The sequence below is a fragment of the Aythya ferina genome (genome assembly GCF_964211825.1).
Source record: "Aythya ferina genome assembly, chromosome: 1".
NCBI lineage: Eukaryota > Metazoa > Chordata > Aves > Anseriformes > Anatidae > Aythya > Aythya ferina.
The window spans coordinates 21,324,258-21,350,594 of record NC_140296.1 but is presented as its reverse complement, the minus strand read 5'-3'; the positions used below and the strand labels follow the sequence as shown (position 1 = coordinate 21,350,594).

Here is a 26,337-nt window from a genome sequence, read left to right as displayed (position 1 = left end):
CACAAACGGAGAAGAGCTAGCCAACATCTTGCCCATTCATGGTCAGGCTGTTCCCATTTGCTCTCTCTCATCAGCCCCTGGGTTTAATAAATAGTAAAAGATCCCTAAAGAATACAAGTTGAAAAGCAGTGATATTGCAATAAGCAAAATGCTGTCTATAAAACTGTGCAGAAAAAGAGTAGGAAGAAAATTGCTCCGTTCCCAAGCACCTTATTCCCCACCACCACCCTTTCTTAAAAATAACATTCATTTAAATATATACGTATATAATATATATGTGTGTGTGTTTTTCTCTGTGGATAGTTTTCCCTCTACCCCTTGTTTTTTGCCATTATTATTTTTAAAATTAAAATACTTTCAGTTGTAACCATTGTGTCCCAACCTGTAAAATAAGACAGCCTAATTTTTCTGATTTTTTTTTCCATTTTTTTTCCAGTATTTACAAATGCCATTTCTAACTTATATAAAGTAAAGCTACGCTGAGCCTTGAATGAACAAGAAAAGGTCATGAACAAGGACAAAAGCAAATGATGCAGAGAGCATAACCCCATTACTCAGTGTTTGCATACAGTCAGTTTTTATCAATGCCAAAAGAAATTATGTACTAAAGGCCATGACCATCCATGCAGTTCTACATGCTGCAAGCAGAAGGGAATGCAATTACCACAAAAAAAGCAGTTTAAAGAAACATATAAAAATATATTTAATAAAAGAAATGCAGCATTAACAGAAGAGTTGCTGAAAATACATTTAAGTCAAAGATTACAATCTCTGACAAAAACTCTGATATGATTTTAAGAAAACAAGGGTGAAGTCTGAGGAAGGAACTTCAGGTTACAGAAATAACAAGATATATGCCAACATACAGTTTGTGTAAAATAAGAAGAGCGCTGCAGGGGAAATTGTTTCCCCAGAAACATTTGTCAAGCTTTAATGTATCTTTTAAAAAAATATTATTCTAGACAGAAAAAACTTCCCAGTCCTCTTCACTCACTCCCACAACGAAGCCTCTCACATCTATTAAGGTGAATGTCTCTCCAGTCTGCTCCTGGAGTCTCCCCTGTCCTCCAGCTACAGCACAGGACTGCTCCTGCCTTCGGAGGTGCTTGACCACCAAACTGGCCAGGACAGAGGCTGGCAAAGCAAAGGCAGCCACACCATGCCAAAGCTGATAACAATCAGATTGGTGAGTAGGAATTAAGAGGCGAGGAGTAGGCAGCACTAAGCTGACGTAACTAATGCCATCTTCACATCTGCATTCTGTGAGGATGAAGGTTTTCTGGGTGTGCCCAGTGCAGCACCACAGCCCGGGCTGGTGCATGATGCTGACCACATCTCAATACCTCAAGCGACTCCAATTCATGTGCTTTGAAAATACACAAAGAGGTCAAAACACAGAGGCTTGAATGGAGCAGGACTTATTACTGGAAAATTACATCTTGGGACCATTTCCACTGATGGCAAACATACACCAAAAAGCGAACTTAGAATTTCTAATTTTTCAGGAGAAAATTCAATATTGTTTTCACATTTACAAGAAGTATAGAATATAAAATAAAATGTCAGGCTGCATTAAACTTCACTGTTACAGATTAGTTTCAGTGCAGCCAACATTTTCCATTCTGTACTTTCACAAGTTTATTTCATGCATTTATGAAACTAGGTAAAAACATCTGCAAAAAAAATAATGCATTATGCATCATCATATGGATTTTACCAAGAGTTTGAAGCTGCATCCATATCGTGTATTACTTCCAGCAGCATTTACAGAAGTCCTGTGTGGAAGCCATATCAAATTATGCTGCACAGCAGGGCATTTGGAGCCAAAAACAAGCAATATTTCATTCCCTTATCTAGTCTGAGACCACAGTAAACTGAACAATTTGACAAAGTTGGTGTTTCCTCAAGAAATCAGTAACGTACCTTTGACTCCACTACTGTCCTTTGTACTATTTAACAACGCTTCAATATTTGGGTGCATTGTGCATGTAGTAGGTTATCCTCCGTGTTACTTACCAATAGCTTTGGTATAATGCCTTGCTCCAAGAAGCAACTCTGGAGCTCGATACCAGAACGTTACAACTACTGGATCCAAGTCTGCTAAAGGCTTCAGAGGTGAATTAAATAATCGGGCAAAGCCCATATCAGCTGCAAAATTCAAAGAGAGGCATTTTAAAATTTTAGGAAGATTACCACATTTCTTTTTAAATGAACTGATTGAGTTCACTTGATACTGCTACCATCACTGTGCTAAACAAAACACAAACACAGACTGCAGCAGATAGGAATTCTGTGAGCAGATTTCATTTTCTTTAAGCTTTTGTAGAAGTTACTGGATGTCACCACCTATAAAGTATATCATTATAAATCATTACTAACATGAGCCATTTGGAACAAAGAATTAACCATTGTTCTGAAAAAGCGCATCAACTCACTTCTCTCAGGACACTGGTAAATCCCGACTCATTTTACCTGATGTTCTCGAGTAAAATATTCCATTATTACCACATGGTCTTTCAAGAAGCAGCGTTTTAGATGTGAACAAAATGCGAGTTCTGCAAAGGTTAGAATGATTTATAATACATACATGTACGCCACAAAAGCTACCTCCTCGTGAAGTTAGCTGTAGCAAGATTTCCCTCACAAAAAAAAAAAAGCAACTAAGCCTATGGCACCTGCCTCCCTATTGATTTTCTGTCACGATGTTATTTCCAGCACCAAGATACCAGTACTAGATACCATTTAGGCTACAATTTTAAAATGCTGTTTGGGCAATTGTATCATTAAAAATTGCTTTTTAGACTTGCTAATGTAGAACTTCCTAGAAAGCTGTCTAAACTGGCAATGTAAGTGAGACAGGAAAAAATGGGCAGAGACTAAAATTTGCAGCTTCTCCCACCAGATCAGGTTCCCTACCCACCACTCCCCAAATCCCAAGAAACAGAGACTCTGTGGTGCAGGGATATGCACGTGCTGAGGAAAACTAAAATGAGATGAGCAGCCATTCTGAGGGCAAAGAAACTACATGCTATAGCTCACTGTGTGAGGGAAAACTGCGGTGTAAATATGGGTCTCTTGACTAAACAATATGAAATATTTTTTTCATATGCACTCCTATTTATGATTGTTTTATTGCATTTAAAAATAGAAACATTTTACAGTTTTCTACATTATCAATTACTCAAGATATGATCAAGTCACTAGTACTTATGAAAAATAAGGAAAATTGTTTGCAGAAAGTGAATTTATGACTCAAAATGACACAAAAAGCTTATAAAATTATTTTAAGTTAAATACCAGTTATGTATTTTTTAGATAAATTAGTTACACTGGAAAAGTGGAAGCCCTTGGTACGGGTATAACTTCTGCACTCTTTTCCTGCTGTGGTAATATCTTAAGAAAATAAGAAAAAAAATCTACATTTTGATAACACACTTAGAAATACAGGGTTCCCCTCCCTCTTCCCCCCGGGAATGGATGGCTCAGAGGACTGGTGGTACGATACAGAATCCTTCACCTGTCCATTAACAGTCTGACTAAATTTAGTTGTGCTCTAAGTTATTCCCAAATTAATTTGAAACTATCCATTAAGAAATAAATGGGTGGTCTATGTGCAATTACTAGCAAATAGTTGTGTACAGCAAACATCACCACCACAGTTGAAACTGCATGTGCCCAGGAACCTATGTTCTCAATTTTGGAAGCAACTGCTCCATGACGAATATGGCAATAGGAAGAAAATTGTCACTTCTGCTGTCCGTGCTGTCCCTGTCGTGTACATAGAAGACCTCAACCTCTGCTGTCGACTTTAAACCTTGGAAGGGCATTAAAATCTTTCAGGGTAGGGCATGCAGAAGTGTTCAACCCTGGCCTGTCTCTTCTCTGGATCTCAAAAGGGGAGGGAAAAGCTAGAGCGGCACTGAGCACTCCAAGAAAAATCTTACCCCTAGCCTTAATACTAGTGATTAACGATATGGTTCAGATGAACAAAACAGTAAGAGTACAGAGCAACAATGCAGAAGAGTAATCTCATGAAGGAAAGCCAGAGGGAAGTGAAAAAGATGACCTATCCTTAAAAAAAAGCCTTCCACACAGGGCTGCATTCCTGTAACAAATGTGAGTAGGCTGTGCATTAGCAGCCTGCTATCAGAGCACTGCCACGCTAATGCACAGCCTGGTATAGCTTATTACTGTTAGGCTACAGTTAATTTTTAGTTATTTGTTTACTTTAATTTAAAACACTTGAAATTCTACAAATTATCCTCTCACTCAGTAACTCCCACCAGAAAACGTTACAGCAGTGGGGGAAGTGTTGGGCCATGACTACCCTGTTACAGCCCTTTAGAGCATTTAGTAGTAGTTCTCACTAAATGTTTTATCTGAATTACTGTGTTTTCTGGACTTTAGGATCCCTTGGGCTTATCTCCAAGGGACCTGTCTACCCTTTCAAGAACGTTTTGCAGGCTAAATGCCACCTTTGACTCTGCTACAAAATTTAAGGTTTGTAGTAGTGAGTGGTTCCCTATTTAGATTTTAGAAGCAGCAGCAAAATAATGTCATGACGTTACAGGGCTAAATGGAGGAAATTTTAAAATCCCAGTTCTTTCTCCTCCTCTCCCCCTAGCTAGCTCTCGTCCTTACCCCCACATCAACATCCCCCGCCCCACACAAACACCCCGTTAAACAAAATATAACAACATTTTCCACTTTTGATAGGTGAGGCTACAGCATTTCATCGTCAGAACTGGTGGGGGGATCTAGTATGAAGAAGCCAGTCACTCAGCAAACAGCATTTAGACAATGTCTCCAGCACATACTAGTATGACAGTAACTACTTTAGGGGGTACAACCGCACCTCCAGAACATTCTAGCTTAAATGCTACACTGGGACTTATCAAAGATATAAACATACCAATTTTTACTCTTCCTCGCTCAGGACCTTCACCCATAACTAAAATATTAGCAGGTTTCTGTGGAAAAAAAAATAAATATACAATACATATACCACGATAAACCTAAACATCAGTCTCTGAAAAGTTAGTTAAGCTTTGTTTTTGCCAGTTTTAAACCAAATTTGTTTCGATAGAAATGACAAGTTTCTCTGTCATGGTAAAGCTGTGCAAGGACCCAGACACAGGCTCTCCCTGACTGCTGCTTCCTCACGTTTCCTCCCAGCACGGCCGTGCTCCAGCACCGTGCTCCCTTCGCTGCCACCCTGCTGCCTGTCCTGACCCCACAGAGCAGGCAGTCACCAGCCTCCCGGATTTCTACCAAAATCACCCTGGGCACGAGGAAGACAAGACCAGTGGCTGCTCATGGCCCCTTCACCTCAGAGGCCAGGCTCGGCTCTGCAGCGTGCTAGGCCCAGCATCATCAGGCACGTTGCAGGCACATTACATGAAGAAAACATGTTACCACATAGTTTTATACGGGAGACAGAAATCATCTACATTATTCCTATTTAGAAGTGTACAACAGTTCAGAGAGCTGCAAAACAAGAAAGCATTCCCTTCACAGCATCTTCCTCTCCATTATTTTAACAGCAAAATATGGATTATCCCCTTTCTTTTACTAGGGATGCGAGTTACAGGATTGTGCTAGAGTTCGCTGCTTAGAAACATAACCCCTCAATCCTTAATCCATCCCCCATCCTTTATTTTCTGTCTAGCAGTTCAATTCTTAGAGCCCAGTCTCCGCTTCTGCAGCCAGCGGATTCCTCACAGGCCAACACACTGTACGTAAATCCAGCCTGCACTGCTTACTTTGAGGGAGAAAGTCAAGAAATTCACTACCAGAGCTGAAAATTTATACCAGACTTTTTTAATAGCCACTCATACTGTAATTCTTGGACCAAACAGGGGGTCCTGATCAGTTGTCAATTATAGGAATTGTAATAGGGCTGAGTTACAGCTGTGGCTTTGCTTTCCCAGTTTAAGCAGACCTGAAGAAAAAAAGTAGTCCAGGAAGATAGTTTAGGCTGCCTGAAAATGAAAATAATAAACCCTAGTATCTCTTTTAGAGAACAAAAATGTGATTTACCAAACACGTACTCTAGGAAATTCTGGAGCATTATTAAATCTATTAGGCTTTGGTAGAAGCATATTCAAAGAGTTTTATGACCACAGTTTAACACTGATCTAGTAGTAATACATATTGCACAAAACGAGATGAAAAATAATAATGCAGAAAAAAAAAAAAAATTGAGAACCTAATTTACTACAGCTTATGAAAAGCTCCAGCATGGATTTCTGAAGCTGTACAATCCACGTATAAAAGACGTAAAAGGAGTCTGGGTGCTGCATCTCTTCTCTGAGGACAGGCTAAAGAGGAAGCAAGAGTTTCTGCTTGCCTGCTCAGAGAGGTAAGACGTGACCCGTTGTCTTTCCAAAAACAGTAACGACTCATCAGACCAGACTTGTGCTGTATTAGCTCAGTGATGTGCAGAAGAACTTGTGTCCCACACCACCAACTCCACCCCCACCTTTCCTCTTTTTAACTTGCATCAAATTTTGATCGGTTTTGACAAGTTCCAGAAATAAGCAAGCCTCATAAACCTTCCAATTCAGAGGTAATGCTGAAGTTGAAAGCAATTTAAACGGCTACGTAAAAAAGAATTTCACCACATAAGACATTTTATTGCTATGCATTAATAAGTGCAAATGTGCGTATCTTTCATGAAAGCTGCTTCAGTGTATCTGGGCTGTTAATAAGCCATATGCCTAATTAATATTTTTTTTCTTGGTAGAATTAATAATTGGTTACACAGGCGCTGATATTTTTTTTCAGATCTGGATCTGAAGTATAGTTTTTCCTCCTGCATTTTCACAAGTCGGTAACACTCATTACAAAAAATGCTTTTAACATCCTCTTCATGCTTTTACCTTAAAATAATTTTACTATTTGGATGGTGATAGGAGCCATATTCACACACAGACTCCATTATGACAAACAACTAACCAGCACAGCATTAGTTAATGATTCCTGTCCCAAAGTTCCCCTACCCTAAGTTCAAAGCAGGTACAGAGGAGAAGAGAGAGCACAAAGAGACGAGACAGCACTGGTTAGCAAAATAGGTAACAACAGCTTGATTCATGCTCTTTTTTTTTTTTTTTTTCCCTCTCAAGATTTACAGAAAAAGTTTTAATCCACAGACAATTTAGAAATCCGTGTAGGAGTCTTCTGAAGCCACAAATTACAAAAAAACTCAACCATCAATCTTGAACAACCATTCATAGCAGTTCACCTCCTTCTAGAGTCAAAAGCCCTTCACTGAAAAAGCACTGTTTGAAAAAGAAGATTCTTACTGCAGACAACATTTATCACACGTACCACATCGCTGTAAAGAGAAACAGCATCACAGGTGAAGTCAAAGATTAAAACAATTAAATTTAAAATAAGAGGTCTTATTTTGAAGATGCCCATTCCTACAGTCATGGAACAACATTAGAACAACATCGTTAGTTGAAAGTATTTTCCAAACAAGCCTGTTTATTGACATTTAAATTTCATAGGGGAATATCTATCAAAAAGTAGTACAAGGACGGTGCTAGTGTTCCTTAAACACACAATTTGAGGACTCCCAAAAACTATTGGGGTCCACTAACAAAGCGAAAACGTGGGTCAGGGATTCTTGTTGTAGAGCTTTGACTCAAATCCACCATCTGGAGAAAAAAACAACACCCAAAAAGACAGATTGGGAGAAATTGAATACGTATTAGAAATTCCTGTTTATTTGCAAAGAAAAATAAGCAATCATTAGAGACAGAAGGCAGAAATCTGGACAAACTTTGGTTTAATTTATTAAAATTTCATTTCATTTTAATTATCCAGAGAAAATGAAAATTTAAAGTGCTTATTCAAATCATTTGGGTTAAGCAAGCGAAGAAAAATCTTTCAGCAATTTTTTTTATCTTGTGTTCTGAAAAACATTTTTTTTAAAAAACAGCAATCTTTTCTATAACTACTAGTAAACAACTTCTAAAAGTCATTTCTTTTTGCTCTAGCATATTTAGTTTTGCCCTCAAGTAAAACACTGCTCAGGTCAGACAAATGCAAACAAGAAAGTTGTTGAGATCCTATATGAAATGTAAAGAGCCATGCAGCAATGTACAGCCAAATACTTCACAGAGACTAAAAAACAACTTTCTGATATCACTATAGAGTTAAAAAAAAAAAAATTAAAAAAGTAAATGAAAAAATGCCTCCCCATCCAAACCTCCTACCTTTAGCAGCAAGGGAATAATTCATTTTCCTACATGAATGGCCTTGTGACCATGGCACAGCACTAAATCTTGTCTTGTCCTAAATCTCGCTTTGTAGGACTTCTTGTCTGACTTCTAGACAAATCCTATTCTTGTGCATTTAATCACTATTACCACTGAATATGAAGATTCTCACTGAAATATTTTCATATACTTCTATTTTTTATTGGTAGCTGTGAAGTGCATAGAAATCCTAAGAATGAGGGTAAATTCATACAGAAGACTGAAAGAAATGGAGGATATACTGACAGGATAAAAGATCCACAAAGAACTTCAGGCAGAACTTCTTCCATCTGCCTCACCTAAGACCCTATCCCACTGCCTTTTTACCCAGATCCCGAAGTGTTTGGTGAGAAAGGCTGCACGGTCTTCCCCCTTCCTTCACTCCTCTCCATTACAGTGATTTTCATCAGTTTCTAATACAACAAATGACATTCCATCCATTGTCTTACACATCAACACAAAGTGAAGACAACCACCCCTTAGACTTGAGCAACTTCTTAGATCTTTTAAGACCTACTCCTTTTTCAGTCCCTGTATATGGATTAGAACTCTCTTCTGCTCAGGGTTTCCTAGTAGGTAATTTTTTTTGCCAGGTATTTTCTTCACATCTTTTCTGCAGGATGGCTACTTCATTTATTTATTTTTAAACATTCCTCCATTTGAACAAACATCACAGTGAAATATTGCTTCTGAACATACACTGAAAGTGTGTGTGTTCAGTCGGGGGAAAATTTGGGCTTAGAAACTTCTTCCATGTTATATTTTGTAGATCAAAATGCAAACAATGTGGAAATTATACCAATCTGTCTTGATGAGATGGAATCGCAGATCAAAAAAGACATCATTCTTGTTGCTCACAACGAGTTACTCGTAAGAGCAGGTGATTACTTATTCCACATCCACATACGAGCTGATCAGAAATCACAGGGCATTTTCTTGTGCTCCAGGCAAAACATTCGGTCAGTTGCTACTTTCACTGTTTTACTCATCAGAGCAGTGTGGAGGAAAACAAGAGAATTTTTGGAAAGTTTAGCCACTGGGGTGCTTTGTGACTACTTTTGACACCAAACTAGGCCTGCAGAAACTACTACTCCACATATTGTTGGCTATTGGGCTGTTCATGAACTAGTTTGTTTTAAAGGTTAAACATATTTATCAGCTAATAACCTGAATTCCTTTGATCTATCTATGGTATTATAATGAGGAACAACCTTTTTTTGCTTGCCAATTACTAAATATTTGCAGTAGTCCGATGTATGTTTACAAAAAGAACAGACTGACCCTCTTTGTATTGCCGTTTTAATGCACCTTCCAGTAGGGTTTAAGTATCATCCTAACTAGTTTTCCTTTGGACTATCCCATATCTAAGAGTCTGGTTACTAACACACCGCTCAGAAGAAGGCTCACGGCGATGGGGTGACTCAAACCAGTGACTTCTGCTGACCTCTAGCATCTGTGCATCACCAGTGGCCATGCCACCAGCTTCCAGAACTGACATTTCTGCTTGTGATGAGCCAAGGTAACTGAAAAGGCTTAACATTTTTCATTGGAAATAACAGTTTTCTTTAAGAACAATATTAAGTACAGTGCTTTTATCCCTGCATTTTTGCAATCAGTTTCAACAATGATATCATTAAGATTTAGAATTACTATTCAGACTTTGAAGTATTATATTAAACTGTATAGGAAGAGATTCAAATGTACGACCCCATAATTGTAGGAAAATTCAGCTTCTTCAGCTGTATGTGAGAAAGTGCTCAAGAAGCACAAAACAAGTTAAAAATGTCTTGCTTTGAAGTTTGTAAATCAATGGCGTGGAAAGAAAGAAGGATTTTGAAAGACAACTGCAAGGGTTTTCCAGTGTCAAGTTGTAACCTTCTGGGAAGACCATTTTTTGTGACAGCGGCAAAAATCTAAACTACTAATTTGATTTATCACTTCACAGGTTCTGTGACAAGAAAAGCTGTGCAGCACAAACCTAGGAGCCTTCAGACGTCCTGGCAAAATTCACACCCTCCTCTCATGGTCTGTGACCCACCAAGCATTCACACTTCTTCGGCTGCATTTGCTTGTGAACAACTTGGTTGTTCTTCAAGTCATCGTAACATACACCAAAACATTTTCCCATCACATTCCCACATTCATATCACATTCTCTGCAATTATAACTTTTTTTTTTTTTTTAACATTTTATACTTAAAGAAAATAATTCAATTACATTTCCATTTTGAACAAAACTGATTACTGCAATGCTAAGAAGTGCTCAAGCACAATGAAAATGCCAGTATGAATTTATTCAGCTGATAGTATCAGCAATTTTCTCAAGTTCATTTCTCTCCTTGAATGAAAAGATGTGCATTTACAAATAAAGAATTAATTTTCATCATGTTAACTGATTTGCATCTTTAAAATAAATTATCATCAAAAGACCACTATGAACAATGTAATATTCAGTTGAAAACAATGGCTTCACAAAACCCAACGTGTATTAAATCTAACTATTAAAGTCTCTTTAATTAAAAACACAAGTTCTGAAAAGCACTGGAAAATTTAAAATCTATTTAAATTTAATACATCCTATTAATTATAATTTTATAAAAAAAGATCAGACGGCTTTTTGTTCACTTAAGACAATAAAACATTCGAGCATCTAAAAATTCTCATTTAAACCAGGAACTGTTAAAATTACCACTAGCAGCCAAACAAAAAAAAAAAAAAAAAAAAAAAAAAAGCAGGCATGATCAAAAATGTTCAAAGTACAGAAAGTATTGGACAGAATAAAATACAAGGATGCCACATCCATGCCAGGGAAGCCTTCTGCTAGGTACCGTCAGCATATTTAATCTCGCTTGCAGCCTGATGAAGGCTGCTGGCTTCACTATTACATTTTTATGCTCTGAACACACTCCAAGAATTTCTTTCAATCACTGGCACTCAAGTACTGAAAACGTGGGACAGTGTAACTTATTAAAACCTGTGCATAGTCTAATACAAAGGCTTTTCTATCATTTTGATTGGAACTGAATTACTGCTGAAAGAAAAATTACACTTCTCAGGCAAACCCTCCCAGCTCCTAAAAACGTACAACAGGAGAAGTAGGAAGGTGCAACTTTCTGTACTAACTCCCCAAGGAAGAGAAGGGGAATACCATAAGCAAATAAATTAATTAATAATATATTTTATACATATATATTTCTGCATCTTGTTTGTAGGAAACTCTACTAACATGTTAAACAGGGTTAACAAATCACTCAAATGTGTAGTAACAAACTAAACCAAACAGTCTTGCACAAATACATTTCCTGTGTATTTTGCTGTGAGTGATCACCCTACCCATAGGTCAGGATGACTGGTTACTGTGGACACATTAGCAACACGGGGTTTGTTCTGCACCAAAATCAGCCTTCTGGCCATCCTGCAAAGCCATCAAAGCCATTAAAACCCAGGCTAGTAACAAAAGAACAACTTTAAAGCTATAGACAAGAAAGAAATCTAGTTTATGTATTTGCATCCCAAGAATTTCACCTAATTCAAACAGAACTTTTTCTAATGAAAACACTGAAACAGATTCAAACTACATGTAAAAATCCTCAGGTATATATATACGCATACATACAGATATAAAAATGTTGTAGATAATGATTTTCTATATGTATATGAATGATATCCCTCAATATATCATCTTTATAATTATCAATACATCGTTTTATTTAAGTTATTAATCTATTTCTATCCCCTGGAATTCAAAACAAGGCATACACTAAACAAAAATAAACAAAAACTATTTCTAAACTTCAAAAAAGTAGTATTAAACGCATTTTAGCAAATCCAAATTTGATAGGATACCATATTAAAGAATGCCAGTTCTGCACGTGGCCATCCTCCTTTCTGAAAAGCAACCTGTGGGAAGGTGTTTTCTTTTAATACTGCAAAGATCTTCAGCTACTGAAAACAAGAAAGCAGAACATTTTCTAACATTTCAATAAAAAGTAGTTGTGAAATACAGAAAGTTTCCACATCTTCATGTTTATTATGATAACAGCCCAGAAAATAAATACTCAGGAAATGGACTGCAAGTAGAAGAACACTACGGTCACCCGACCACCTTCCTGTACATCCAAACAGCTGCATCTTTCTGCTGCTTGCTCCCCTCGCTCCCATGTTGTGTGTTAGATGGCAGAAGGAAGCAAGCACAAGTTTTAACCGTCATCCCTCTTGCAAATGACTGATTTTCTCTTCTGAAGCATTTATGAAGGCAGTATAAAGGGTCTCAGACTGCTGCACTACTGAACACACTTATGAGTGACTGAAAATGCCAAGTTGTCTACGTGCGGAGAGGTGGGATCCCTCATCGGTCTGGCAGTCTTGGGTAGCTGACCGAAGATGTTCAGAATACTGTATTTTTAAATGCTCACTGATGAAAGATGCATAGCAGAGAACCATTAACAGAAACCTCAAGTCTTTTGCATAATTTAAACCATGAAGATGATTTTTACAAGGAGCTCCTACATCTTCACAAGTAAGGTATTTGGGTGAAGCTTGTCAAACGTTTTAGTAGTCTAATTCTCCTCTCACGGTGAAAAGCAACAAAACTAATATATGATTACATGGAATGCAAGTGGATTGCTGTTCTAAGCAATACGAGGAACAAAAAACCCTCCAAAACACTTTTCTGTATTCGCAGAAGAAGAGAAAAAGCTTAAATTTGTTCTGTATACTTATAAAACATTCATCACAAAACTCCTTGACATTTTCTATTTCAAAAGCAAAGATATGAAGCCTTTGTTAAAAGCCTTCACTGAAAAAAAAATACAGTCATCTTTCACACTTCCATATTTTAGCTCACCATTCCCTAATTCATCACTACATCCTTCAGTCGGGAGCATCTCAACAAGTGGATGTGCTCTAAGATGGGCACAGCTCCTGAAACCAAAGTCCGCAGCATCTGAGCCTTAGACCCTTCTCCCACTTTTCTAATGGCACGTCCTCCAGCTCCATCCCCTATCTTGCTTTCCCACAGCCAGAATCCTCCAGTTCCCTTCTCATTTGCTTTGCTTTGATGACCACATAGATCAAGCAAGAAAAAAGGCATGTGGTATAAATGAGCAGGGAACCGCTGCCTTTAGAAGGAAGACAAGGCGAACTGAAATGCTCCTAGGACAGCTGTCAGTATTCCTCCCAGGACGCATGCCTTCCTCTATTTGACCTCTGTTTTTCATAAAGTTTTTACGAACTTGATGATTTTGATATCATATCATTCTATCAAATATCTTGGAAATTTGATAGATAGAAAAGTTACATGGGGATCTAGAAAAAAAAAAAACAAAACAAAAAACAAACAGTATGCTCACGTAAGCTTTGCTTCCTTAAGAAGCCAACCTAAAGCCACACAATTTTGGGAGACAAACATAAAGGTTTGGTATTGTGGAACACACAACAACATTTGCATTTTTTGGCTATTTCTCCAGATACTGAAGTAGCAATGCTGTCATTTCTCCTAGAAAAAGCTCTCAAGTACCACCTTGTTTTCACTTTTAGAAAACAGTACTCAGTATACAGCCAAATCGATGTGTTTGTGGTACAGTTACTGAACTATGTTGAGCTGAACAAGGACAAACTTCTCTAAAGCCAATACAATGGGATTATTTAATTCCTCATGAAAGACATAAAGGAAAGACCTGAAGAGGCCTTCTTCAATTTAACACTCTGTAAGGTGAAGATGTAAATGGTTTAAAGAACATTCCTGAAGCTGGAGAGAACAAAAGTAATATTTTGTTATGCAAGTATTGAAGTTACTTTCATCCTCAGATTTAAGTAAGCAGCTTTATTTCATGAGTTTGGCTTGGATAGAGTTTTCTTCATAGACACTTTTGTGATGGCTGGGGTAAAGAAGGAGGAAGGCGGGGATGTTGGGAGTGATGGCGTTTGTCTTCCCAAGGAACCATTGCACACGATGAGCCCTGCTTGCCTGGACGTGGCTGAACACCTGCCTGCTGATGGGAAGTAGTGAATGGATTCCTTGGTTTGCCTTTGCTTTACCTACCTGTCTGTATCTCAACCCAGGAGTTCTCACTCATTAACCTTTCCAATTCTCTTCCACATCCCACCTGGGGAGAGCAAACAAGCAGCTGTGTGGTGCTCAGCTGCCTGCCAGAGCTAAACCACCACGTTTTCCTTCTGTTCCTTTTTGCTAGGTTAATTATTAAAGTTCTTCTATTAATTTCTACCTTGTTCTACTACCTTTATCTTCAGTTCAAGTTTTGGACAAAGACTGGGTTTACTGTACTCTCAAAGCATGAGAACTTCATGTACTCAAAAAGCGCTGCCAGTTGTAAATTACAAGGTTGTTGGACTGGGCTATTATCATTTTAGAGGGCTAAATATTTTTAAAATTATTTAGAGAAGATAAATTCTGAGCTAAAAAGTCAGTGGAATCTAATTTTAGGTTCCAATAAACAAAACAACCGATACACAAGACAAACTGATACAGTTGGACTCTTTCAAAATACCTGAAAAAGAAATTGAAAGGCTAAAAAAAATTACTCTTTATGTTGCTCCGATAAGGTTGGACTTGACCAGGAAGTCAATATGGCTTGGAAGAAAAGCAGTATAGTAAAGGACATAGATATGGAAAATGTTCTTGAAATTGTGAGATTTGTGACCTTCCCTTGCACTCCTGTTTTTATCGGAATCAACTTTACAGAGATGCTTTTTACTTGCGATCAGATAAATCTCTGCCAAAAGTCTTCCTATTCAGTACTTCATCTTAATGGGAATCTAACACCATTTCATGATAAAAGATTATCAAAAATGTTTAGGATTGGCATCCCATCTTTGCTGAACACTGGTTGTTTGGATAAAAAATTATTTTCAGGTTTATCTGTTGATCTGACACATGATCAATAGGGGGGTTTTACTCTCTCCTTTTTTAATCCTTACCTAAAACTTAAGTGACCTTGAACTTGGTTATAAGATTTGAAGTTGATCAACCTGTAAAAAGCTGTGAAAGATTACATTCAATTGCTCAAATGGACGTGCTCTATAAATTTAAAAAAATATATTCACTGCCTGTAAAGCCACCGGATTTGCAAAATCACTGGGAACAAAGACCAAATACCACTAGAAAAATAGAGTGGATACTGTATTTTCATTTATCTTTTCAATTTGCTTTCAATGTTAACTAACTTTAGCACAATAAGAATAGTATTCCACCCAAGAGTAAGCGACATAGTGCTAATATAAGAGAAGTCTAAAATAGAAAAATTAGTGACACTTAAATCTGTATAGAATTGGCCATTTTTTTAAATCTCTCTAGGAAGAGATACTTGGGTTTTGAGATACTGTGGTTATGGAAGCCTTTCATACCCAAAGTTGGTTCAAATGTAGAAGTGAAAAGCCACATAAGGACAAGTTTGTTTTCATTTTTTATCCCCAGCAAGCAGCTGGAAAAGTCACTTATTACTATAGAATGATAGAATATCTGCAGATTCAAGTTGGAAGGGACCCACAAGAATCAAGTCCAATTCCTAGGTCCCCAAAGAACCACACCCCCCAAAAAAAGCCCCACCATGTGTCTTGAGAGCATTGTCCAAATGCTTCTTGAACTCCAGCAGCCTTGGTGCCATGACCGCTTCCCTGCGGAGTCTGTTCCAGTGCCCGACCACCCTCTTGGTGCAAAATTTTCTTCAGCCTATATTTTCCTAATGTTTAACATATTGAATTAGCATCCTAAAGGACATGACAATAAATTCCAGGCTAAAGTCTAGTGTAAGAACTTCTCCCAAATCCCAATTCCTGCATTTTCATACAAATTGACAATCCTACAGAAATATCATCTTCCATTTTATGGCCACGTAGCTATCCATCTTTGCATACATAATCTTTTTTCCTCAGGAAAAGAAAATTAAACTATGACCTCCTTCTCTCACCCTGCCGCGTTCAAGATAAGCAGCAAAAGTTTTCTTTTGATGTAAAACTTACTTTTGCCTTTCATTGTCCTTTCTTCACAGTGATTCTTATTCTGTATGAACCTTTTAATCTTTCATTTTTTTTCTTCCTCACACCTCTCCCTCCTCATCCCTCTCCCAGCCCTCCAGGTTCTCTTCTATTGATTTATCACGAGCTAGACTTCAGAATGTGAAAAAGCAATAGCTAAACTTTCCAAAGCAGATCAGTGAAGATGTAACACGTTGACAGAATACCTGAGGTTGGAGGGGACATCTGGAAATCTTCTACAAGCTGGTTGCAGGTGCACTCTGACCTCATCATCCAAGTCATTAATGAAGATGTGGAACAGTGCTGAGCCTTGGGATTCTCCACTAGCAGCTGGTGTCCGGCTCAGCTTTATGACACCAATCACAACCCTCTAAGCCCATCAGCTCAACCAGTTTTCAGTTCATTTCACTGTTCCAATTCCCTGGTCTGTACTTCACTAAGCTTGTCTACAAGGATGTTATGGGCTGCAGTGTTGAAAGCCTTACTAAAGCCGAGATAAACAACATCCACTGCTCTTTCCCCATTCATCAGGCATTTTGTCACAGAAAGCTTTCAGGTTGGCTAAGCATGATTTCACCTTCATAAATCCATGAAGACCACTCCCAATCACCATCAGGTCTTTCATTATGTTTTAAAACGGCTTCAAAGAGGATTTGATCTATCACCTTCCCAGGGATCAAGGTGAGAGCCACTGGCATATTGTTTCCCAGTTCTTCCTTTTAGCCTTTCTTGAAGATTGGAGTGACATTTGCTTTTTTCCACCCTCAGGAACCTCCCCTGATTGCTGTGACCTTTCAAAGATTGGCCTTGCCACGACTTGATTATATGAAGCTAATGATTTTATATAAGTCTGTAAGCTTTTCTGTGGTGAACTGAAGGACCTGAGAAGTCTGCCTTTTGCTTTTCTGACCGGCAGGCTGGTAGCACTGCAGCAGTACCGTGCGTTTCTAGCTTCAAATCTGAACCCGTACATAGCTGACAGCAATTACTAAATGAAGAGGTTGACCTAACACACCGCTGGCCACAACAATGCCCAAAAAGAGAGCAAGCTAAATGGATTTTAATTAGCAGAGCTGGTCTGTAAAAAAGGGAAAGATCATCAAGGTGCTTTTCTTTGCACAAAGTCAGTGACGTGAGCATGGAATACTTATTTCTGAAGTCTTCTCTGATAATTTCCACACTTTCAGTCAATGTTTTGGAGTTTTAACCTAAGCCAAAAAAAGCTCAGAAAGGTAGGCAAGGAAATAGTTATGACCACTGTAAATAAAAGCAGTAAGAAAGATGAGATAACACTATTTTAACTACAGAATATCTAAAATTATAGTAAATTACAATTCACAGCAAAGCCTAAGTTATTATAACCAAAGCAACAAAAAAAGTTCTGCCAGACACACGGTTCTTTCTCCACCTCAGGAACAAGCACAGTTAATGAAAAGTACAGCTCAGAATTGAAAACCTTCGAAAAGGCAACAGCTGACACCAGAGCTATGATTGTTCCCCCCCTCCCCCCTAAAGCAAGTCGCCAGTAAGTCATTAAAATGCCATTTAGAAAATAATGCCCATTATCCGGTTATACATTTAAAGAGGGTCAAAGACCACCCTGCCTGTAAAAGCTGTTAACTTCTTTCTAGTAACGGGCATGGTTTCCATATTTATTTTTATGCTTTTTGTGCAAATGACCACAGTTCTGGGAGCACCAGAGCAGGACCGAAGGGCATTCCTGTATTTCTGAAGCAGCGCTTGCATACTGATGAGGGAGACATCCTTTGATTCAAGGGCTCTAATGTGGAAACTGGTAAATTGGCATGGTAAAAGTTCAGTGTAAGTGTCTGCCTTAGGCAAAGTGAAATAAGTGATTCACAGCCAGAGCCTGGAAAGGGACTAAGGTGTTGCCTACAAAAAAAAGCCGTGACAGTGGCTTCTCCTCACTTATTGTTGAGAGCACATCTTGAATATTCCTGCCAATCCCAAAGCTGGTAGCAGGTATTCTTGGGAAGAGTCCAGCTCTTGGGAAGCTGGTTTCCAACCAGCATCGTATTAGAAGTTTGTCCACCTGAAAGCTTATTAAAAAACAGCTTTCATCCCACCACAGCAGTTGAGCTGAGCAGCATGCTAGGAACACATTAAAGATGCTGTGCTAGAGCTGGAATTTCCTGCTTTTGGTTGTTCTTTTATTTTTTTTTTTTTTTGCATTTTTTTAAGCACTGCTGTACCAGGTGAGCACATTAAGTACTTGCAGTTCAAAATCAGCTTAATTCCCAGCCTAATCCTACTGCCACCACACAAAACCAACGGAGGAGTGTTCGTCTCTTGGCTGAAATCCTGTTTGGCCAGGCCTACCATGCCTTAAAAAATTGCGATGCACTTCTCAAAGTCAACAGGCACAGCATAAGAGTTGTTGTGACGTGTAAAGGGACCTCTATTCTGAGCCCAGCACTTGAAGAAGTCTTCCAAGCACACTGCAAAGACCACCCCTCTCTTCCCTCATGCTGCTGAGGATGCAGATTGATGAAAACAGATCTACGGCCAGTTTTCTGCTTATTTTTAGTGTGGAATAATCTCGTCGAGTACAGGAAGAAGTCCAATAGCTGGATATAATGAAACAGAACAAAGACTAGGAAACGCCGTCAGCAAAACGCAGTGTTTCAAGCATTCTTGATAACTAAACTCACAATATTATTAAAACCGTAATTGATGCACTTTGGGGCAATTACATGAAGTGTTCTTATTTCCTTCCTGCTACAGACAGAGCATGAATAAACAATCTGCTTCCAATTGCTCGCAGTCATGGAATTAAAAAAAGCTGAAGAATATGCAAGTCAAATAAGAAACTTTAAAAGGAATGCCATTCATTGGTTGAGAAATTTTACGGGTGTGTTTCAAAGGCATGAAAACAGCTAAGTACTTGAGCATAGCACTATTCAAAGATAATATAACCAACATAGCCCTCGCTGATAGAACTGGTGGATTGGCTTTCATGTAAATGGTGAAAGAGCAGTAACTTCACTTTCTTTGCTGTTTCTTCTAAGGTTTGCATGTGTTTGCTTCGTAAAAGACAAACTGGAACTAGAGAAGAAAATGGTGGTTGATTTTCACGCATGGGTTCGATGCTGCCATCTGTTTTACAGCCATGGCTGGGTCCCATGACATGCTGCGTTCTGGATTATGGGCGTGCTCCTGCCTCCTCCCCACGCCACCACTGTGCCACTGGTTAGGCCCAGGCCCCTGTCAGCTCTCCTTCATGCCGCACGATGCAGCTGTCAGCGTGCCCAGAAGCTCAGTGAGTGGTGGGCCGGCCACAGGGGCCATGTTTTATAGGGCCCACAGCAAAGGCGGGGCAGTGGTGGCCACTGTGGCCTCAGCCAGCCTCTGTGGTGCCCAACACGAGTGGCCCAAAGGCGTCTGTGTTGGGAGCGGCCTGGATGATGCCCTCAGGTGGAAGGAGGAGGAGGGTTGGGGGGCTGAGGGCCCCTTTTCTGGGCCATTTGGCTTGCCAGAGAGAAAGGCTGCCCCTCGGCCACAGGGACTGCCCTGCACCTCCCATCCTGTGCCCTGGGTATATTTTTAACACTGTTTATTAGGTAATTTCATTCTATTCTTTACGGAAAAGAACAGAAGCAAGGTGCATCTTCAGCCCTAATACCCACATGTGCTTTGTGCTCTGACTGAAGAATTTCTGCCTCACATCACATCCAATTTCAATCTCCCCTCTATTGGGTCAAAGCCATTATTCCTTGTTCCATAGCTGCACTCCCTGATAGAGTCTCTCTCCAGCTTTCTTTTAGGCCACTTTTATGGGTTAGGTTAGGTGGCAAAACTGCAGGACCTTACAAATTACAGCCTTACCTACCTTGTCCCACATGATGTTTTCCAGCTCAGGCTCTAGCCTCTGATCAGTGTAACACAGAATCACAGAACCATTGAGGTTGGAAAAGCCCTCCAAGATCATCTGCTCCAACCATCCCCCTACCACCAATGTCACCCACCAAACCATGTCCCCAAGCACCACATCCAGCCTCTCCTTGTACACCCCCAGGGACAGTGACTCCACCACCTCCCTGGGCAACCCGTCCCAGTGCCTGACTGCTCTTTCTGAGCAGAAATGTCTCCTCATTGCCAACCTGAACCTCCCCTGGCACAGCTTGAGGCCATTCCCTCTAGTCCCAACACCTCACGACAGCACCCTTTCCTCTCCTGGGATGTTTATTCCTGACAGGAGACATAGGTCCAGCCCAGTCCGTGTAACTATTTTTGTAGGTGGCAGCTGCAGGTCCCACACCAGGTAAAGGTGTCCCAGCCCCTCCAACAGTGGGGAGCCCCATCTTCCCTTGACCCTCTATCATTGCTTTCTGACTGATGTGGAAAGGGAAGGAGCTAATAAAAATTTTCTTCGTGTTCTGGTGCAAGGTGGGACTGTGCCAAAACACCCAGTAAATCAAGGAGTGCCCCGGTTTGGCCATCACAAGACAGAGCGAAGGCTGGGGGGCAATGGCCTTTGGTGTCTACTCGATGTGGATTCGTCATCTCACAGGAAAGACCACAGCTTTCAGGTGGTCTTTTTCTGACCAGAGCAAATGAAAGCACCACAAGGCACGTAGACGTGGTGCCACCTAACCCCGAGCACTTGCAAGGGGCAGAAGGGCACAGGCCATGCTCAGGGACACCCCTGCAGACCTCAGAGACATTTTGGGGAAAGAGCTGGGCTCCGAGCAGGCAGGTTGACAGCTCACTGTTCCCCTTCTTTGGAAAGGGAGATATGCAAGCACCCAGAAATCCCAGCCATGCACCAAAACTGATCTGAGATGAGTCCACGTTATACAGTCATCACCTTGGAACGCACAACAAAAGAAAGATTTTTAAAGATGGATTGATCAAAGAGGCTGTGAACTCTAATGGAGATTGATTGGCTCGGCACCGTAATGCCAGCACGGAGGCCGGTTCAGCTCAGATCCCTGCCTCTGCCTTTTATCTGCTGTGCACTCAAATGGCCAAAGCCTCTTGCTGAAGCAAGACCCTAAAAATCCTGCTTTTCTTATAAGGGTCCAGGGATGGGGAGTTTGTCTTTGCACCAGCTCACTGTTTCTGCCGAGGTTTTTCCACCTGCCAAGGAGGGCTCTGTGGAAAAATGCTCTCCAGATCTTGAATACCAGGTGAGTTGTGAATACCAGCAGAGTCCTTTTATTGTCAAAAGTCGTATTTAAATGCTTTAAGACTCAGTGTCCTGAGCGCAGCACCAGCAGAGGAGAGCACACAGCCCCTTCCTCTGCCCCACAGGACAGAGCCCTGCCTGCCCCACCATCTCACCACACGGGCCCTGCAGTGCCCGTTAATTAAAGCTATGATGATAAAGCCATAGCTGCCCACCTAATTAAGCCACGGCAGAGAACTCTTCAGCTACTCCACTCCTGCTCCTTCATTTTGCCTTCATACCTTATCACAAAGGTAGCACTTTATAAACATGCAAGGTAGGCAGAGATTAGTGTGCCTTTTATTTGTGCCATCATTACCTTTCCTTTTGGAGCCTCGTATTTATCTGTGCTCTGCTTTTCTAGCTCCTGCTTTTTTTCTTTCCTGATTGGTTTAAGAGTGCATAAAGTGAGATTTAATGCACCTGAAACATTACAATTAGCTGCATTGTGCTAATAACTTAAAGGAAACAGATAAATATTAGCAACTGTCACACTTGGGAAAGTCCCCTGTGCTGCAGAAAGAAGGCCTGCTGGTCAGGGAATGTGGATTTTTTTTTTTCTGACTCCATCCACACAGGATTCAAGGACAGGATAAAACACTAGAAAGTCAGCAAGCAGAAAGCAGTAAATAATGAGGGAGCTGGAGAGGTCTAAGCTCTGTTCTGGCTGCTTCCAGATGTAAATTTTGTTGAGTTATGCGTCTCAGCATCACAGTGACACGTCTGGGACGTGAGGGAAACCCAGGCGGGTAGCACATCTTCAAAAAGCCATCCAGGACTCAAAAGTTATGTATATTACTTTCAACAGGGGAGAGCCTGACAGATAAAAACTTCACACAGAGCAGCAGGAGGGGGAAGGCAACCCTTACCTTCTCCTCTCCTTTATTTGCCTTTATCATGTCCAACCCTCCATGTACTACATTGCACGAGCTTCCCCCAGCACACAGGGGAGCTCATCACTACATAACACGCTCTGAGTGACCAAGCATTTTTGGGGCCAGGGTCCTGGTTAAGTGACAGAGGGAAACTGGAGAAGAAAAGGAGGTCCCTGCTGAAACTCACCCCTGGGCTGACGACTCCACTGCTTCTCATGCTTGGGCCCACGCAGAGCTGCAGCCCTGGAACCCCTTCAGGTCACCTCAGCACATCCCTGCAGGGCACCACGTGCTGCTGGGGTCATTGAGTTTCATTACCTGTCCCATTGGTGCTAGCAAGAAGAGTTTCCCTATGCTTTCTTTTATTTCTGGCTAGAAGAATCAGAAAGATCTTAACCTTCACAACTTTCCTGACCCTAATGCTAGCTTCGTTAAGGCATCTTAAACACTACAAAGTAGCACTTCAGTGGAGGCCAATTATTTCTACAAGAAAAGAGCTTTCTTAACCTTAAAAAATTCCTGATCTTAAGAGACAGACGTATCAAAGAACTGATTTTTCTGCCAAAGTATTATACTCTTCAGCTCCCTTTCTCCCCCAAACATCACTCACATAGCTAGCACGTGAAAACAAAGTAAGCACGTTACTTGAGCAACTCTATGTCAGTGTGCAGGTATTCCCATAAAAATACACATCGTTTCAATAACAATCTATCCAGCCACCCAGCCCAGAGTTGAAATTGGTGATTTAACACAGACCAGCAATATTCCTGAAGTCTAATGGTACAGTTATCCCGGAACAGAAACCCACACCTCAGTACAAGCATTAACTTGGGTTGCTTTGCGTTGGAATATACACATTGTAGGGAAGTCTCAGCTTGCAAACTCAACCGTGCACCAAGATGCCCATCTTGCTAAGACAAAATACTAAGAACTTACTCAAGCTATCCCCAGGAACCCTGTAAAAAAATGAAGAAAGCACCTGACGTACAATTCTGTCTCTTCCGCTGCACTGAATATGTGCCTTCTAAACTCAGCAAACTTTCCACTAATTAAAGAGCTCAAACTGAACATTTTTGAACTGACAACCCCCACAGTCTCCTTGAGTAAGGCAGCACATGCAGCCCCTGCACAGCTTTGATATGCTTTCTCACCAACGTGGCTTGACAAGCTTCCAGCGGGATGACCTCTCAGTCTCTGCCTCAAGCTTTTGCTTTCTCCTCGGATTATCAGAAGATAGCCAATTGTGATGGTGGTTTTTTGCTGGTAAAAAAAAGCTGCTTGCTGGACTGAGACCACCAACTCATTTCACATAGGTCAGAAAATGAGATGGTAATTTTTTTTGGCTGTTGCCAACAAACTATTTCAGCTACAGACCTAGATGTGAAAGGCTCTGTAATAAATTACCAATCTCCTGAGCCATCCAGTTAACATGCATTAGTTTTTTCACTCAATTATACTCATACTTTAAATGCTTAAGCTCATAAATTTTCTGAAGCTGTAGGAAGTAAAATACCAGAAAATTCAGATTCTTGATGACAGGTCATTTGTTTTCTGTATGCCTCAAAAATATACTGAAGAGTACGGTTGCAGGCATGTAATTAGAGTTAAGACATCACATTCTGGTTTAAAACCAAGTGTCTAAGCAGTCACATACTAGGTATTTCTATTTTACATTTTGCTCCACTATTTCTCAAGTCATGACAAAGCCACCACAAGCTTTTTGACTTTTTCTTAGTGCTGAGTCTTTTGTTTGATTTCTAAAACCAGGAGCAAGTTAGAAGCAATATCCATACAATTGTTGCAATAAAACAAAGCTTCCTTTTATTCCAGTTCTAAAAGTGTTATTATTTTTCAAAGACAAATGTTTTACCGTCAGTTTAAACAGAGACTGGCACTCTGTAAAAGCATTTATTAGGCATGAAAATAGAAGACAAATAACTAGTCATTGACTACATTTCAAAGAATGCTATTAAAGGTATTTCAAAGAAAGTGATTCTTAAAGAGCATTAAGGAAAACAGATTTATTATACCAAGCATTGAACAGCACTGGTAATACTGACTTAAGGGAATGACAGGTCAGACTAATGATACTCTCACGTACTAATGAAATTTCATTAATTAGAGGTGTTGTATATAGTATACTATATTGATAAAAAATGCTATCAGAGTAAGAGCTGTAAACAACTGGGTCAAGAAAGCTACCTGATTTTAAGATGACAGAACATTGTCATATGCAAAAAAAAAGCTGTGGGTATATTTCAGAGGCAAATATCTAGGAATTGGTTAGGTTTCCCAATTAAGAAACAGTAGCTTAAGTTCAATTTTTTTTGCTTACACTGCAGTTAGGATAAACATGAGTTTATTTGCAGAAGCCTTCAGAAGTTGTCATGGCTGTCCTTCTACTAGATTATACATGCTATGAGAACACAGCAGCCTTGAAAAGTTACCTTCTTAAGTAAAACTGATAGTTTCAGGCATAATTTTTTCAGTTTTTATTTCAGCAGCTCTTGGAGCCAATCATCCTTTCTCACACCTACACGCATGCAATATTTATTTCTCAGGCCTGCAGTCATACTACCAGAGGCATACTCTGTACTTCAACATGCCTGATATTTAAACGAACACATTCAAAAATAGTTTCAGAAAAAATCAAAAAAGTAAACCAGCCATCTGATACACTTCACTTCCATTAAGCATATTTGATCATAGCAGGCTTTAAAAACTTGCTCTCCTAGACAGGGCTGGCTGACCACTGTAAAAACAGTGCTTTTATTTCTAAAACAATGGTCACTTGCCCTTAGCACAAAGGTTTGGGTTTCCCAGAGGTTAAAAAAAAATAATAATAATCCCTGCCCTCAGTCATCCCAGTGCTAAAACCCACTGCAGATCAACTTACCAAATCCCTGTGCAACACCCAGTTGGCATGCAGGTAGTGAATACCATCCAGGATCTGATATAACAGTGACTTCACCATTCCCCGAGGTAACTGAACTGGTTTCTTGTTTGCTTTAGAAGCCCTGTGAAACTTGATTATATGCTGTAAAGGGGAAAAAGAAATCAAAATAAAGAAAATGTTTGCTTTTTTAAAAAAGAACACTACAGCATTACATAAAAATATTGCCAGCAGTTCCTTACATACATGTCTTAGCTTTTCCAAATGTTCATCACTCATTTTCCCAATTAGAAACATGTATATTAAGTACTAGAAAATTAATACTATGAGGTAAAAGGAACACTATCCCAAGGGAATCTCTCAAAAATTAACTTGTCAAAGCAAATTCCCTTGCAGATCATTGACCTCTAAGGGTTTAGAGGTTCTGGGGGATATATATTCATTTGAGGCTGACGTCTTGTATAGCACAGCACAGAATTAAAAGTGAATTACCCAACTCCTATATCATTTTACTTCTACGTTTTCTCCCACTGCCATGACACTGTAACGTTGAATCTGTAATGCCAGAAGAATTCGTGGAAACTGTGTTAGGAGTTTTAAATTAAACAAGGAATGAATCTAGGCTTCCGTTTACCATCCCCTTAGGCATCACAGCAAAGAGAAGCTGTCGACAGAGCAAAGCTACAAGCCTGTCCATCTTAACATCAGCCTCCAAGCCCCAGAAAAAAACTGTCATGATTTTGACTGTATACACAAGCAATATTGTCTTGTAGTAACAAGGAAGTGTCCAAGAGAACGTCTTCCTCTAACACTCAAATCCCAGGTGCCACTAGCACTTAGGCCATAGCAAAAAGTGTGTCAGTAATGGTAACCATTTCCATGTTTCTGTCTGAGAGAGAACTTCCAGAAGAAGCTTTTGCACACATTCACACTCTTGTGATGGATTACACTTGTGTGATGATTTAAACCACCCCGTCCGCCTTGTCCAAAGGAAACCTGGCACTGCACTCCTACCACATCATCGTCCTACTGAGGAAGGGCCTCTCCATTTCCTACACTCCTAGGAAGTTTCATGTTCCAGCTGCCGGTTCGGTACCTGACTACTCAACCTCCTTCTCCTTTT

General features: G+C 39.9%; 1 protein-coding gene across 4 annotated transcripts in view; it reads right to left on the bottom strand.

Annotated features, from left to right (window-relative positions):
- Window positions 1-26,337, bottom strand: part of CDK8 (cyclin dependent kinase 8) — a 72,499-nt gene that overhangs the window by 17,141 nt on the left and 29,021 nt on the right. For 3 of the 4 annotated variants that reach the window (XM_084539263.1, XM_084539264.1, XM_084539265.1), the window contains 3 exons: window positions 25,218-25,358; window positions 4,913-4,970; window positions 2,017-2,148 (listed from right to left, as the gene is read on the bottom strand). In XM_084539263.1, the coding sequence (XP_084395389.1) occupies window positions 2,017-2,148; window positions 4,913-4,970; window positions 25,218-25,358 (331 nt within the window). Of the gene's footprint in view, window positions 1-2,016; window positions 2,149-4,912; window positions 4,971-25,217; window positions 25,359-26,337 lie in introns of those variants that run through there. The other variant, XM_084539266.1, reaches the window with a different exon arrangement.